Source organism: Carcharhinus amblyrhynchos, chromosome 7 (genome assembly GCF_965287045.1).
Source record: "Carcharhinus amblyrhynchos chromosome 7, sCarAmb.v2.hapA, whole genome shotgun sequence".
Classification (NCBI taxonomy): domain Eukaryota; kingdom Metazoa; phylum Chordata; class Chondrichthyes; order Carcharhiniformes; family Carcharhinidae; genus Carcharhinus; species Carcharhinus amblyrhynchos.
In genome coordinates, this window is record NC_137330.1 from 103,072,517 (window position 1) to 103,085,976 (window position 13,460).

The following is a 13,460-nucleotide window of genomic DNA, read 5'->3' on the forward strand; positions in this document are numbered from 1 at the left end:
AGCCCCTCCTCTTTGCTTCCACCATCTTAGAAAGACAACCCTCAAATTTCTCATCCATTTTATGGGAACTCCATTCCAAATGTTCCAGATTCTCCCACAGAAAAACATCCTTTTCACATCCACCATTCCAAGAAGCCTTGGGATGTGTGTTTCAGTCAAGTCACCCCTTACTCTAAACTTCAGTAGATACAAACCTAGCTTGTCTAACCTTTGGGATGGTATAAATCTAAAGCCTTCTGATGTACATCCTTCCTTAAAGTAAGCTAATATTGTTCAGAGCATTCTGATGTGGTTGTATTCTGTATAACTTAAGCTATACTAGGTGATTCAGTGTAACTTCATTGCAGTGTTAAAGCCTACTCGTGATGAATAAATTAACTTAACTCTCCTTATTTTCATGTCTTTCGTTGCTGTTCTTTAAACTCTGCCCAATCTTGCCACCCATCTAACTTGGATGGGTCTGTTCTTATTGACATATCCCCTTAATTGTCTGCCATTATTAATCTATCCCTTAACCTCATTTGTCAGTTCACTTTAGTTGTGATTTTATGCCCTTAAACGTTTAAAATACCATTCTTCTCCCCTCAAACTGAATGCAAATTCAAATTATGGTTGTCTCATTACACATCCATATTGCACAATGTTGGCAACTAACAAGTTTGAACACTCAATATACCATAACTACAGCCACAGACAGATCCAACATTTTGCTGTCCAACTAATTCTTGAACATCTCCCAAAAATACCAACCTCCTGTACTGAAGTAGGATCAAATGCATCAATCCTTATATACTGTACTTGGTGTTACTATCTCTAGTCAACTAAGGGGCACACCCAAAGGTACAAAATTAGTGGTTCCACACAGAAAAATCCAAAAAAATAGATCAAGTATAGTTTAAGTATACGATTTAGCTAACTAGCAATTCACCTGGTTCTAATTGGGAAAGTTAGACAAGGAAAACCAAGTTGTGCATCTGAATGGCAGTTTGACAAAATGTACTCTAAATGACAAATACAAGTGTACTGTGGCCATAAATGAATATTCCTTTTCAATGTAGACAGTGATTGCAAGACAAAAAAAGACGTTTGCTGGAGAACCAAGTTCAGACAAGGAGGTGCAATTTGTCTATAGAGAGAAAACACTTCAGTTTTACCTTACTTTCCCTTTCGAGCTCATTTCTCAGCCACTCAAAATCACTATATCTTCTCCTGACAGAAGATTCCTTCAGCTTGAATATTGGTAGATTAGTCTGAAAAAGTCCAAAGTGTGCAATTACAGAAGCTTAAATGTTGTTAATGCAAATGGAATCATTTATACAGCTGAAAATAGTTGGCAGTGGGGATTTGGGAAAGTGCACATGGTCACTTAAGACATTAGGTCAGGAGTGGAGAATTAAATTCAACACTTTCCCTTCATTTTATCCGCATCCAAGATCTAGATGCAAGCAAAATACCAAAATGATTATCCTTGTGGGATTAGACAAAGACATGGATATGTAGTGAAATTTAAACCCATTAGATACTCATATCAGGTGATTCTAGATAAGGACATGTAACTGAGGAATAATATGCATCTTTCAGCTAGCAAACATCAAAATGCTATTTCACATTACTAACAAACCTTTTCTGCAACAATTTATACACAAATTTAAGTTTTTAAATCATTTACAGCCAAATCCTGATAGCTCTTTTACACATTCTGCACTTTTCAACTGGAATACACTAATTAGAAATGCAAGTAGATAACAGCAGTGAGGACAACAGAAATAAAGCATCATGGGAGAGTGGATTAAGGTAGAATCAAACAAAGACTACATGGGGGCATGGTGACATCAGAAAGGCTTCTGCTTTAGGATTAGTCCAATAATATTTCCAGCAGAGTTTGAACAAAATCAGATTTTTATTTCAATATACTTTATTCATACAAAATCTCAGTTAAACCACTGCAAACCTCCATATCTAAAAATTGCAAAGTGCAGAAAATGTCCTTTTTAGTCCTGTACAAGATTACAGTCATAGTTTTAAGTTTTGAAATGTTATGTCCATGCCTCAGATTTTACTATGTGCTGTTATTTCTCAGATTGGCACACAGTTACACAGGCTGAGTGTATTCTGCAGTTCCCAAGCCTTTGGAGTGCCTCCATTGAAAGGCCTTAGTGTGGCCTTTTCCCATTGTGCCTTTGCAGTGGCTGCCCCAAGCTTGAGCATGTAGTCTTGGACCTTGGAATGTGCCAGTCTGCAACATTTGGTTGAGGACAGTTCTTTCAACTGGAAGATCAGCAAGTTGCAGGCAGACCAGCGTGTCCTTCACTGAGTTGATATTTGTCTGTGTCCGCGGAAAACAGCCTGTAGAGCAGAGTCCTGTGTCACCAAGCTGCTTGGGACATGCCTCAACAATTACCACTGAATCTCACTCCAGATCTTCTTTGCAAAGGCACATTCCACAAGCCCTGCAGCCACATTGAGGGCAGCATGTGGTGATGTTGAGACCGAGCATGCATAAAGGATCTGATGGGGAGTGCCCTTCTCACCAGCCAAGCCAGGTCTTGGTGCCCGAGTTCTGGTGATGAGGCATTCTGCCAGATGACACTGACAGTCTGCTCAGGGAACCATCTGACAGAATCCACCATCTCCTCCTCTCAGGGCCTCCAGGATGTTGTGCTGACCACTGCTTGATCGCCATGTGGTCAAAGGAACATTTACGGAAAAATTTCTTCACGAAGGACAGGTGCTGCAGTATGGTCCAACTACTTGGAGCATTCCACGGCGGTGTGGCCAGACCCATCCTCTGCAACACTTGGGATAATTAGAACCTCAAAGTAGTGGCACTTGCTGTTAGTGTACTGAGGATCTACGCACAGCTTGATGTGGCTGCACACAAAGGTGGCCATCAGGATGAGGGTGGTGTTAGGAACTTTTTCCCTCTGTTCTCTGGAGATTTGTGCATCGCTTCCCTCTGGATGTGATCCATCTTTAATCTCCAGATGGACTTGAAGATGGCCTGGGTCACTGCTGTAATGCAAGATTTGGGGACAGGCCACACCTGTGCCATGTACAACATGGACAGCACCTCACATCAGATCACCAGGTTTTTTCCTGTGATGGCGAGGGAGCGTTGCTCCCACAAGCCCAGTTTTCCCCAGATACTAGCATAGCTCTTGCTGGAGATGACAAGTGCTCATGATGTGGGTATGCCGGCGTTGGACTGGCGTAAACACAGTAAAAAGTCTGACAACACCAGGTTTTAGTCCAACCTATTTATTTGATAATATACTCGCAAGCTTTCGAGGGGTTACCCTCTTCGTCAGGTGAATGGAGAAACTCTCCATTCACCTGACGAAGAGGGTAACCCCTCGAAAGCTTGCGAGTATATTATCAAATAAATAGGTTGGACTAAAACCTGGTGTTGTCAGACTTTTTACTGTGATGACAAGTGCAGCAGATTCTTTTGGCTGAGCAGACTATGCAATGTTACACCTTTCCCTTAACCTTTGCAATTAATTGTTACCTAACCAAAGTCAGAGGCATGAGTTCCTTGACCACTGACTATGCAACACCCAATCTACATCTTAGTTTTTTTTACATCCAATTAATTGTTTTGTACAAGAATCCATAGCCAGAAATCAAATTCTATACATCTTAATATTTTACTCAAATATTACAATTAATACAAATATCAAACATGTTATACCTTTATTCTTGTATTTGTATTGACAATTGACAGAGCAAAATAGGGGCAGAATAAACTTATTCCTTGGAATGAAGTTGGTGTCAATCTTTGAGTTTCCTGAATACTTTTAGTAAGGGGATAAAGAGGATTTATTGAAGAATGGAAGAGTGCCAGTCACCATGAGAGAGAGCACGCCAAGCCTGTCTGCTTTGACAGGAGGGGTGGTGGCAGTGAGCTCAGAGGTGATGGTTTCAATGACAACACCAGCTGGGACATAAAAGGTCAGCACCTTGCCCACTGCTTGATGCTGGCAGAGCCCCTTCCCTCCAAGATCTTTGAAAAGGTGTAAAACTAGAGGATCTTCCTGGAAGACAGTGGATTGAACTTAAATGGTGACAGCGGAGTTAGATTTCTATCAACATTTACTCTGTTCTAGCTCCTCGTCATTCTACATTCAAGGAATTTTGTATTTCCTGAGTTGTGAAGCATGTTCCATTTCCACAGATATGATTTGAACTCAAAGTCAGTTTGTCATATTGCCATGTAATAGATAAAATTCCAGTTTCTATTCAGTCCTTGCTCTAACATGGTTTCAATTCTCACCCTGACCATGAATTAAACTGAATGCTTATGATGTCTCAAACTCAGACTGACTTAAGATAAAAACACTAAGGTCTTCTTGCCCATAATTCACAGTTACTTTTACACAAGATAGATTACTTGATCATTTTAGTATATGCAGAACATTTGTACTCAATTTCTATCTTGCAGCTCCTATTAGTTCAGTTTTCAACTTAAAGTCTAAAATAAAAAGTTGCCTCTTCCAGCTTAAAGATTATCTGACCCAATTTGTCTTTTGGGGCTCAGTTAGATTTTGGTTTAATAATCCTCCTGTGAAGCATCTTGGGATGTTTAGAAATGGTTTCTGAACTTGGAAACAAAATGTTAACTTTTGAATGCTAAGTTGGCACATAAGTATAACTGTACCTAAGGCAAAATTAGAGAATGACTTATGGTTTACAAGAAAATTGAAGTCTGACAGAACAGCCAAATTTACAAGGTTTGAGACTATAAGAAACCAACTTTTTTGGGCAACTAAAAACAGATTTAGTTAAATTATTGAACTTGTATTTTTGATAGTTCCTATAATTATGAATTGCAAATTTAATCTGATCCCTTTAATAAAGCTCAAGCTTGATTTTCTCAAGAAAAAGTATGGTTCATAACTGTCCTGACTCCAAATGAAAGAGCAAATTTAAGTTTATTTTGTATTTTAAACATGTTAAATAACCTGAGTCAGTTCTGTCCAGAAGGGACATACATTGATTTGTACAGGCAGTTTTCTACCCAAGTAATAAAATGCTCCCATTTGAAGACAGCAAGCAGTTAATTTGCACCAATTGGACTGTGGATTAAAGTTATCTAATTTCACCCATTAGTTTTTTTTTAACCTAAACTTGCCCTTCCTTGCCTTAACAAACCACTGGGTCTTTGAGAGCCTTAAAAGGTTGAACAAAACCTTTACAATACTGATGTTAAAAAATGGGACTCTGCATTTTAAATACCTTCTCTCAAATTACAAAGAGATTAGCTTCTATTTTACTTGGTGTAAAGATCAACCTAGCTAAAAAGCCTACCCTGAGATTTTTTACCTGTGGGCACGGAAGTCTATAATAAAAGTTAATCCCTGGAACAGATTGTGGTTACAGGTACAATGTTTGACTGGAGAGGATAATCCATATTAATTTGCCTTGAAAATTTCTTTTTTGAACTTCTGACACCTCTCACTCATTCTTTATTCACCCAGCAACAGGAAAAAAGGCTGAAGACATCTAGTCTATTGTAGAAGTGCAATAACTCCACTTGTGCTCTAGTTTTATGGCACTAATCTTTAGCTGATCTAGCTTTGAAAGTGCTATTAGAAATCTAACTTTCAGTGCCACTGATGGTTGAACAACCATCCAAGAAGCAACAAATCAAATAATGTCTCTGGTTCCTTCATAGTATGTGTTGAGCTGAACTAAGTGACCACAGCTAACATGGCAATTATTGTTGCTAAAGTGGCCTCAATGCTCCTTTGGTTAGGAAGCAAACAAATCCCTTACCATTCTGCTCAAAATCATGCTAAGGAAGTACACAAGTGTCTCCCTGTCATCTATCCAGATAACTTCACAAGTGGAGGGCAACACTCTTGGAAATGCCAGGCATGGTGTACTGAGAATTGCAAAAGAATGCAATGGCAATCATGACCATATTACTGTGTACTGAGATATTTTTTCCCCACATGCTGAAATTTCACATTCAACATTTTAAAACTATAAAGTGGAAAGATGAAATATTGTGAACCTTCCCAGGAAACAAGTTATTGAATTCCTTGGAATGAAATTGAAATTGTCAAGAGCTAAAGTTCTGTTGCAAGCCTTCCACATAACAGTTTGTCACAGATGTGAAATGAAGGGCTCACTTCCTCTTGCCCACTAAGTGGAAAATTTATGCCAAGTTCCCACAAATCACTCAAATGAGCAACCTTAAGGTAATTTTTGCTTGATGAAACCTTCCATGAACCAGTGCAGCTGGACAGTTTTAGCTTGTGCAAGATGTGATATCTTGTGCGGTTTTAATATAGTAAGAAAGCAAAACTAACTTAGGTAGACCATTTAAAACTGAAAAATGGCAACCATTTGTTGCTTCATGTACAGTCATCAGTTTTAGTAACTTAAACAAGCCCTTGTACCCAAAGAATGTCAAGATCTACTGTTGGAGCAAAATGATTGCCGTGCTATCAAATTTGATCTGGGACTAGTTTGAGGACTGGTGGTTTTTTAATACAAAAAGCACAAAACATTTTGGAAGTTTTGCTGAAAATTTTAGCTTGAATGGTCTGCCAAAATCAGTTAAAATTGAGCAATTTAGACAAAAACAAAGAACCCAATAAGGAACTTGTGGCTCCACATTCAACTTGCTACTTAACAGTTAGTTAATTTAATCTCATTTGTTCATCTCAATATAGAGGCAGTCAAAATCAGGGAAGTAGCACTAAATCAGCAGCAAATTCAAAATAGACCATGGCTGGAATTTTACTGCCCTATCCACCATGGGAATGAGAGCAGATGAGGGGTGGACTATGGCAAGGTCTACTGACATCTAGCAGGATTTTAAGTTTAAGTTTCTGGGATGAGACGTCATTAAATTCTACCCCATGTATCTAAGAGCTCATCTTAGAACTCTGACAATTGAGTGGTCAAAACAAAGCTGAGCAATAGGAACCTACAAATTGGCATTTCAAAAGCAGAAGAGTAGCTCAGGCCAAAGTTATCACAATAGCTGGTTGCCTCAGCACATAAAAAATTAAGAGGTAGCAAATGAAATTGTCCTTCATTGCTAGAGGAATGGAGTTTAAAAACGGTGAGGTTATGATGCAGCTGTATGAGGTACTGGGTGAGGCCACACCTGGAGTACCGTGTACAGTTTTGGTCTCCTTCTTGAGAAAGGATATACTGGTGCAGAGGAGATTCACTAGGTTATTCTAGACTTAAGGGGGGTTGGCTTAGGAAGGAGACTGAGTAGACTGGGACAATACCTCACTGGGATGCAGAAGAATGAGGAAATCTTGTAGAAACATATTGAATGAAATAGATATGATGAACTAGGGAAGTTGTTTCCACTGGCAGATGAAACTAGTACTTGGGGGCATGGCCTTAAAGGGGAAGCAGGTTTAGGACCGAGTTGAGAAGGAACTTCTTCACCCAAAAGGTTGTGAATCTGTGGAATTCCCTGCCCAGTGAAGCAGTTGAGGCTACTTCATTGAATGTTTAAGGCAATGGTAAATATATTTTTGAACAGTAAAGGAATTAAGGGTTATGGTGAGTGGGTGGGTAAGTGGAGCTGAGTCCACAAGAAGATCAGCATGATCTTATTGAATGGTGGAGCAGGCTCAAGGGGCCATTTGGCCTACTCCTGCTCCTAGTTCTTATGTTCTAACAGAGTCATCTCCAGTGTCTTGGCTTCCTTTGGTAGGAAGGCACAAACTTCAGCAATCCTCCTAACCTAGTTTAGGTCAAGGAGGATGTACAGATGTTATACACTTGAATGGTGAAGTATGATTTTGCAAACTTTGGTCAAATTCATCAATACCAAGCTCAAGAACTTAGCTCTTGACTGCCTCTATTCAGACTAAACCTTTAAGCACATCTTGCAGCTTCTATTTGCCATGACAACAAAACCCAAATCCACATCAGAGCAATCCAAAAATCAAAAGCAATAACTTGTATTGAAGTAAATAAAAACTTCTCTCATAGAATGCACAGAAAAAAGTTTGTACAGGGACTGTTTAAAGATGCTTTGATGCATGATCCAGTGCCCAGCAACTGAAGTGTTCCAGGCAAGGTGTCATGTGCATAAACATGCACAGATCAGAGACATGCCTTATTTCACAGGAATCTAACTATGTCCTTATGTTTGGGTGCATTCTGTTTATAGATGAAGGTAGTATCTAATACATGTGGTTAACATAAAATGTTACAAGGCAGTCCTTGGAGACAAGTTTAAGTAAATTGGGAAATTGTTTGTGTCCAAGGTTTTTAGTAAGTGGTAAATGGTCACCACTATTTTGACTGCATTTCTTGCCCATCCAATTGCTCAGGTGGTGGCAAGCTGCCTTCTTGATCTGCTACAGTCCACATGTAAAAACCCACTGTGCTGTCTGAAGAGCTCCCAATTTTGACCGCACAACAGTTAAGGAACAGCAACATATTTCTAAGTCAAAATGGTGAGCAGCTTGAGGGTAACCAGTGGCAGGATATTAGACTATTCACTGGCTTACTCTTCTGCTGACAGACACTCAATGGGAAGTGGAAAGTCAAACATCTATAAAAGCACTGAAAGCAAGAAACATCCTGTAGTACTATTTCTTGCATTGTAGATGGTGGCTGAAAGCTCCTACAGCATTGCCTTGAATCACTGAACAAGAATTTTCAAGTGAGTCAAGCTCTGAAGGTGCAGTGAAGATTCCTTGTTCATTTTTCTTGCTTCAAGGTTCAGTGAAAAAAGTGAAGAGCTTGACATAACTTCTCTTGCAATGTGCAGTATGCTAAAGTTTTAGAACACTTGTAGCTTATTTGTAATAAAATTCATTTTGAGAAGAGTGCATTTTGAAATCTAGCCTCTACAGAGTAGTAAACACTGCTGCAACTCAATCTCCCTACTTGCAGCAAAAGCTTCTTGGACTGTTACAACGTCCTCATTCTTAACTTAGGACATTGTAAAAACATTTATCAGAGATTTGAAACATGGAGACAGGCACGTCAACATTCCCATGTCATCTGCCTGTGAAGTTGTACACTTCCACAAACACCATTAGTTCTATAGCAACCTCATGCCAATAACTGGTTCCCAGACTCATGGGTGATTCCACACTTGTCTAAGTGACCCTTAATCTGTGTTGTCCTCAAGGAATAACTTGCACTGCCCCTCAAATATTAAAAGCACTTTTAATCTTTAAATAAACAGACATCTGAAAATACTGAAAAATTTGGAACAAAGTTTATGCATGAATGGCCAGTCAATAAATTGTATACTTCACAAGACATCTTGACATCAACCTCTGCTATGGTAACATACTAGATGAACAAATGCAAACAAAGTGCTTCTTTCCTCAATTCCCAAAACCTTCTAGTGAAGCAAGAGCTTTATTTTTCATTTTGCACAGCAGCATTGACCTGCTTTGATATTCCATTGCAGCAATGCACTTCAAAAAAAAAAATGCAAGCTTTTTCCAATAGGCACTCCAGGAAAGTACTATTTTCACAGTAGACAGTGCTGGTCTCAGTTTGCAGCAACATACTAAAATTCAATGCACAGGTGAAAACTTGATTTTACTGAAATTGTTCATTACTTATGTAAAATCCTTCAAGCAAGCTTCACACTGAAACAGCCTTTTGTTAAAAAAGACACCAAAAGATACATTGTGATCAAAGTCTCCATGTGTTCTACTGAAAATAGCTAAAAATCAAAATTCACAATAAAACCTAGCCTTCAAAATATCAAAGTACTGTTAAACAGAATCAAATAGTAATTCTGTACTCATTCTGCTGGGGTGCATTTCAGTGAAATTTATCATAATTAGCTTCACATTCACAAAAAAGAAACTTGCTGCTACACAACTGAAATGTTTAAAACTGCAACCAATTTATGCATACCATATTGCTTATGGGACCTTGCTAATTATAGGTGATGTTTGCAATATTAATCGAATTACAATTAGCTCCTTAAAACACCATTTCACTTCTGAGGTGACAAACAGAACATCCATTTACTTATGGTGCAACATATTTGCACTGCATGACAAGTTGCTAACCCTACATTTTAAAGGTATTCAGCATATACTCAGATGGACTGAATCCTATTGTCAGGATTTTTAATTAATGAACAAGAAATAGGAGTAGACCACCAGGCCCTTCAAGCTTACCCCATCATTCCATGACCAAATACTTATCTGCCTGCCCTTCGAGTGATCCAACCTCCACCACCCTTTGGGGCAGAGAATTTCAAAGATTCATCACTTTCAAGAATTTCTATGTACCTCAGTTTTAAGTGACCAGCCCTTATCTTGTAGCCATGGTCTTGTTTGAGACTCTCCCACTAATGAAAATCTCACCATCTACCATATCAAGCCCTCAAGGTAGACGAGCTGGCCTCTGAGCTACAGACACTGAGGCTCATCAGGGGAAGAGAGGGTGCCATTGTCAATGGGGTGCAAGTGACATCCACCCCCCCTAGACTGGCTAACTCCAAGGGTCAGGAACAAAAGGGGGCTGCTGAGGGGAGGAAGCGGGGTGGGGAGCAGAGGCCTCAGCCTCTCAAACTGCATAACAGGTTTGAGGTTCTGGCTTCCAGTGTGGACGAGGACGAGGGAGGTGAGGTCGGTCAGTAAACTGCACACAGTACAGTGATGCAGCAGGACATAGGCAAGGAGAAGGTGAAAAGGAACGTAGTAGTAGTAGTTGGGGATAGTGGGGTGAAGGGTATTGACACTGCCCTTTGTCACAATGACAAAGTGCACAGAAGGGTGTGTTGTCTGCCTGGTGCTCAGGTCCAGGATGTTACATCTGGGCTGCAGAGGAACCTGGAGTGGGAGGGTGAGAATCTGGTCATTGTGGTACATGTGGGTGCCAGCAACATAGGCAAAATGCGAACTGAGGATCTGGGGAGGGAGTATGAAAAGCTGGGAATGGAATTAAAAAAGTAGAACCGACAAAGGTGGTTATAGAACATAGAACATTACAGCGCAGAACAGGCCCTTCGGCCCACGATGTTGCACCGACCAGTTAAAAAAAAACAACAATGACCCACTAACCTAAACCAATCCCTTTTCGTCCATAAACCTGTCCACAGACCTCTTAAACGCCCCCAAACTAGGCGCATTTACAACTGCAGCAGGCAGGGCATTCCAATCCCTCACCACCCTCTGGGTAAAGAACCTACCCCTGACATCTGTCCTATAACTACCCCCCCCTTAGTTTAAAGCCATGCCCCCTCGTGCTAGATTTTTCCATCAGAGGAAAAAGGCTATCACTATCCACCCTAAACCTCTAATCATCTTATATGTTTCAATAAGATCCCCTCTTAGCCGCCTTCTTTCCAGCGAAAACAACCCCAAATCCCTCAGTCTCTCTTCATAGGATCTCCCCTCCATACCAGGCAACATCCTGGTAAACCTCCTCTGCACCCTCTCCAAAGCCTCCACATCCTTCCTGTAATGTGGGGACCAGAACTGCACACGATACTCCAAGTGCGGCCGCACCAGAGTTGTGTACAGTTGCAACATAACACTACGACTCCTAAATTCAATCCCCCTACCAATAAACGCCAAGACACTGTATGCCTTAACAACCTTATCTACTTGATTCCCAACTTTCAGGGATCTATGTACACATACACCGAGATCCCTCTGCTCCTCCACACTATTCAAAGTCTTCCCGTTAGCCCTATACTCAACACATCTGTTATTCCTACCAAAGTGAATTACCTCACATTTCTCTGCATTAAACTCCATCCGCCACCTCTCGGCCCAGCTCTGCAACCTGTCTAAGTCTTCCTGCAAACTATGACACCCTTCCTCACTATCTACCACACCTCCGACTTTGGTGTCATCAGCAAATTTACTGATCCACCCAACTATACCCTCATCCAGATCATTAATAAAAAATCACAAACAGCAGTGGCCCCAACACAGATCCCTGAGGCACACCACTTGTAACCGAACTCCATGATGAATATTTACCGTCAACCACTACCCTCTGTCTCCTATCCGCTAGCCAATTCCTAATCCAGTTCCCTAGATCACCCCCAATCCCATACATCTGCATTTTGTGCAGAAGCCTACCATGGTGAACCTTATCTCTGGGCTACTGCCTGAAACAAGTGCAGACAGGCATAGGGTTGACAGGATTAAAGGAAGTGAATGGGTGGCTCAGGGATTGGTGTGGGAGGAATGGGTTTGAATTTATGGGGCATTGGCATCAGTATTGGGGTAGGTGGGACCTGTTTGGGCAGGATGGGGTGGGTCTGAACTGTGCTGGGACCAGAGTCCTGGCGAATCGTGTAAAGAGGACTGTAGATAGGGCTTTAAACTAATTGGGGGGGGGGGGGGGGTGTGAGTATGGTTGGTGGCGTTCCGGGAAATAGGGTCCAGGTGAAGGCTGAGATGAAGGCACTTTATCTGAATGCACGAAGCATTCGGAATAAAGTGGATGAGCTGGTGGCGCAGATCAGTACAAATGGATATGATCTGGTGGCCATTACAGAGACGTGGCTGCAAGGTGACAGGGACTGGGAGCTGAATGTCCAGGGGTATCAAGTGTTTAGGAAGGATAGGCAGGAGGAAAGGTGGGGGGGGGGGGGGGGGGGGGGGCGTAGCTCTGCTGATTAAGGATAGCATCAGGGTGGTAGCGATATTGGAGCCAAAGAGCAGAAAGTGGAATCGTTGTGGGTAGAGATTAGGAACAGCAAAGGGAGGAAGACGCTGGTGGGTGTTGTCTATAGGCCCCCGAATAATGATCTGGAGGTGGGGCGGGCTGTTAACACGCAAATAAGTGCAGTGTGCAGGAATGGGACGGCCGTAATTATGGGGGATTTCAATCTGCATATTGATTGGTCGACCCATGTTGGACGCGGAGGACTCGAGGAGGAGTGCTTGGAATGCTGCCGGGATAGTTTCCTGGAACAGTGTGTGTTGGAGCTGACGAGGGAGCGAGCTATCTTGGATCTGGAGTTATGTAATGAGGCAGGTAGAATTAGGGACCTTGCGGTGAAGGATCCTCTTGGGGAGAGTGATCATTGTATGGAGGAGTTTCTGGTGCAGATGGAGGAGGAGAAAGTGGGTTCCCGGACACACGTCCTTTGTTTGAACAGAGGGGAGTACGGTAGGATGAGAGAGAGGAATTGGCGAATGTTGACTGGGGGAGCGCGTTGGAAGGTAGGTCTGCTGAGGAGCAGTGGAGGGTCTTTAAGGAGATCTTTCTTGGTGCTCAGCAGAAATTTATTCCGATGGTCAAAAAAGGACCATAGGAGGAGGTAATAAGCCGTGATAACGAAGGAGGGGAAGGAAAGTGTTAAATTAAAAGCGGAGTTGTTTAGAGTAGCTAAGAGTAGTGGGCGAGAAGAGGATTGGGAGAGGTTTAAATGTCAACAAAGATTGACAAAGAAGTTGATAAAGAAGGGTAGGAGAAACTATGAAGCTGGGCTAGCGCTTAATATAAAAAAGGATAGCAAGAGTTTTTATAAGTATATA

The 13,460-nt window shown here is 41.4% G+C and overlaps 1 protein-coding gene across 1 annotated transcript in view; it reads right to left on the bottom strand.

The window, feature by feature from the left end:
• Positions 1–13,460, bottom strand: part of snx3 (sorting nexin 3) — a 34,991-nt gene that overhangs the window by 7,103 nt on the left and 14,428 nt on the right. The window contains exon 2 of the mRNA XM_080193380.1: positions 1,155–1,250. Coding sequence (XP_080049506.1) covers positions 1,155–1,250 — 96 coding nt within the window. The remainder of the gene's footprint in view (positions 1–1,154; positions 1,251–13,460) is intronic.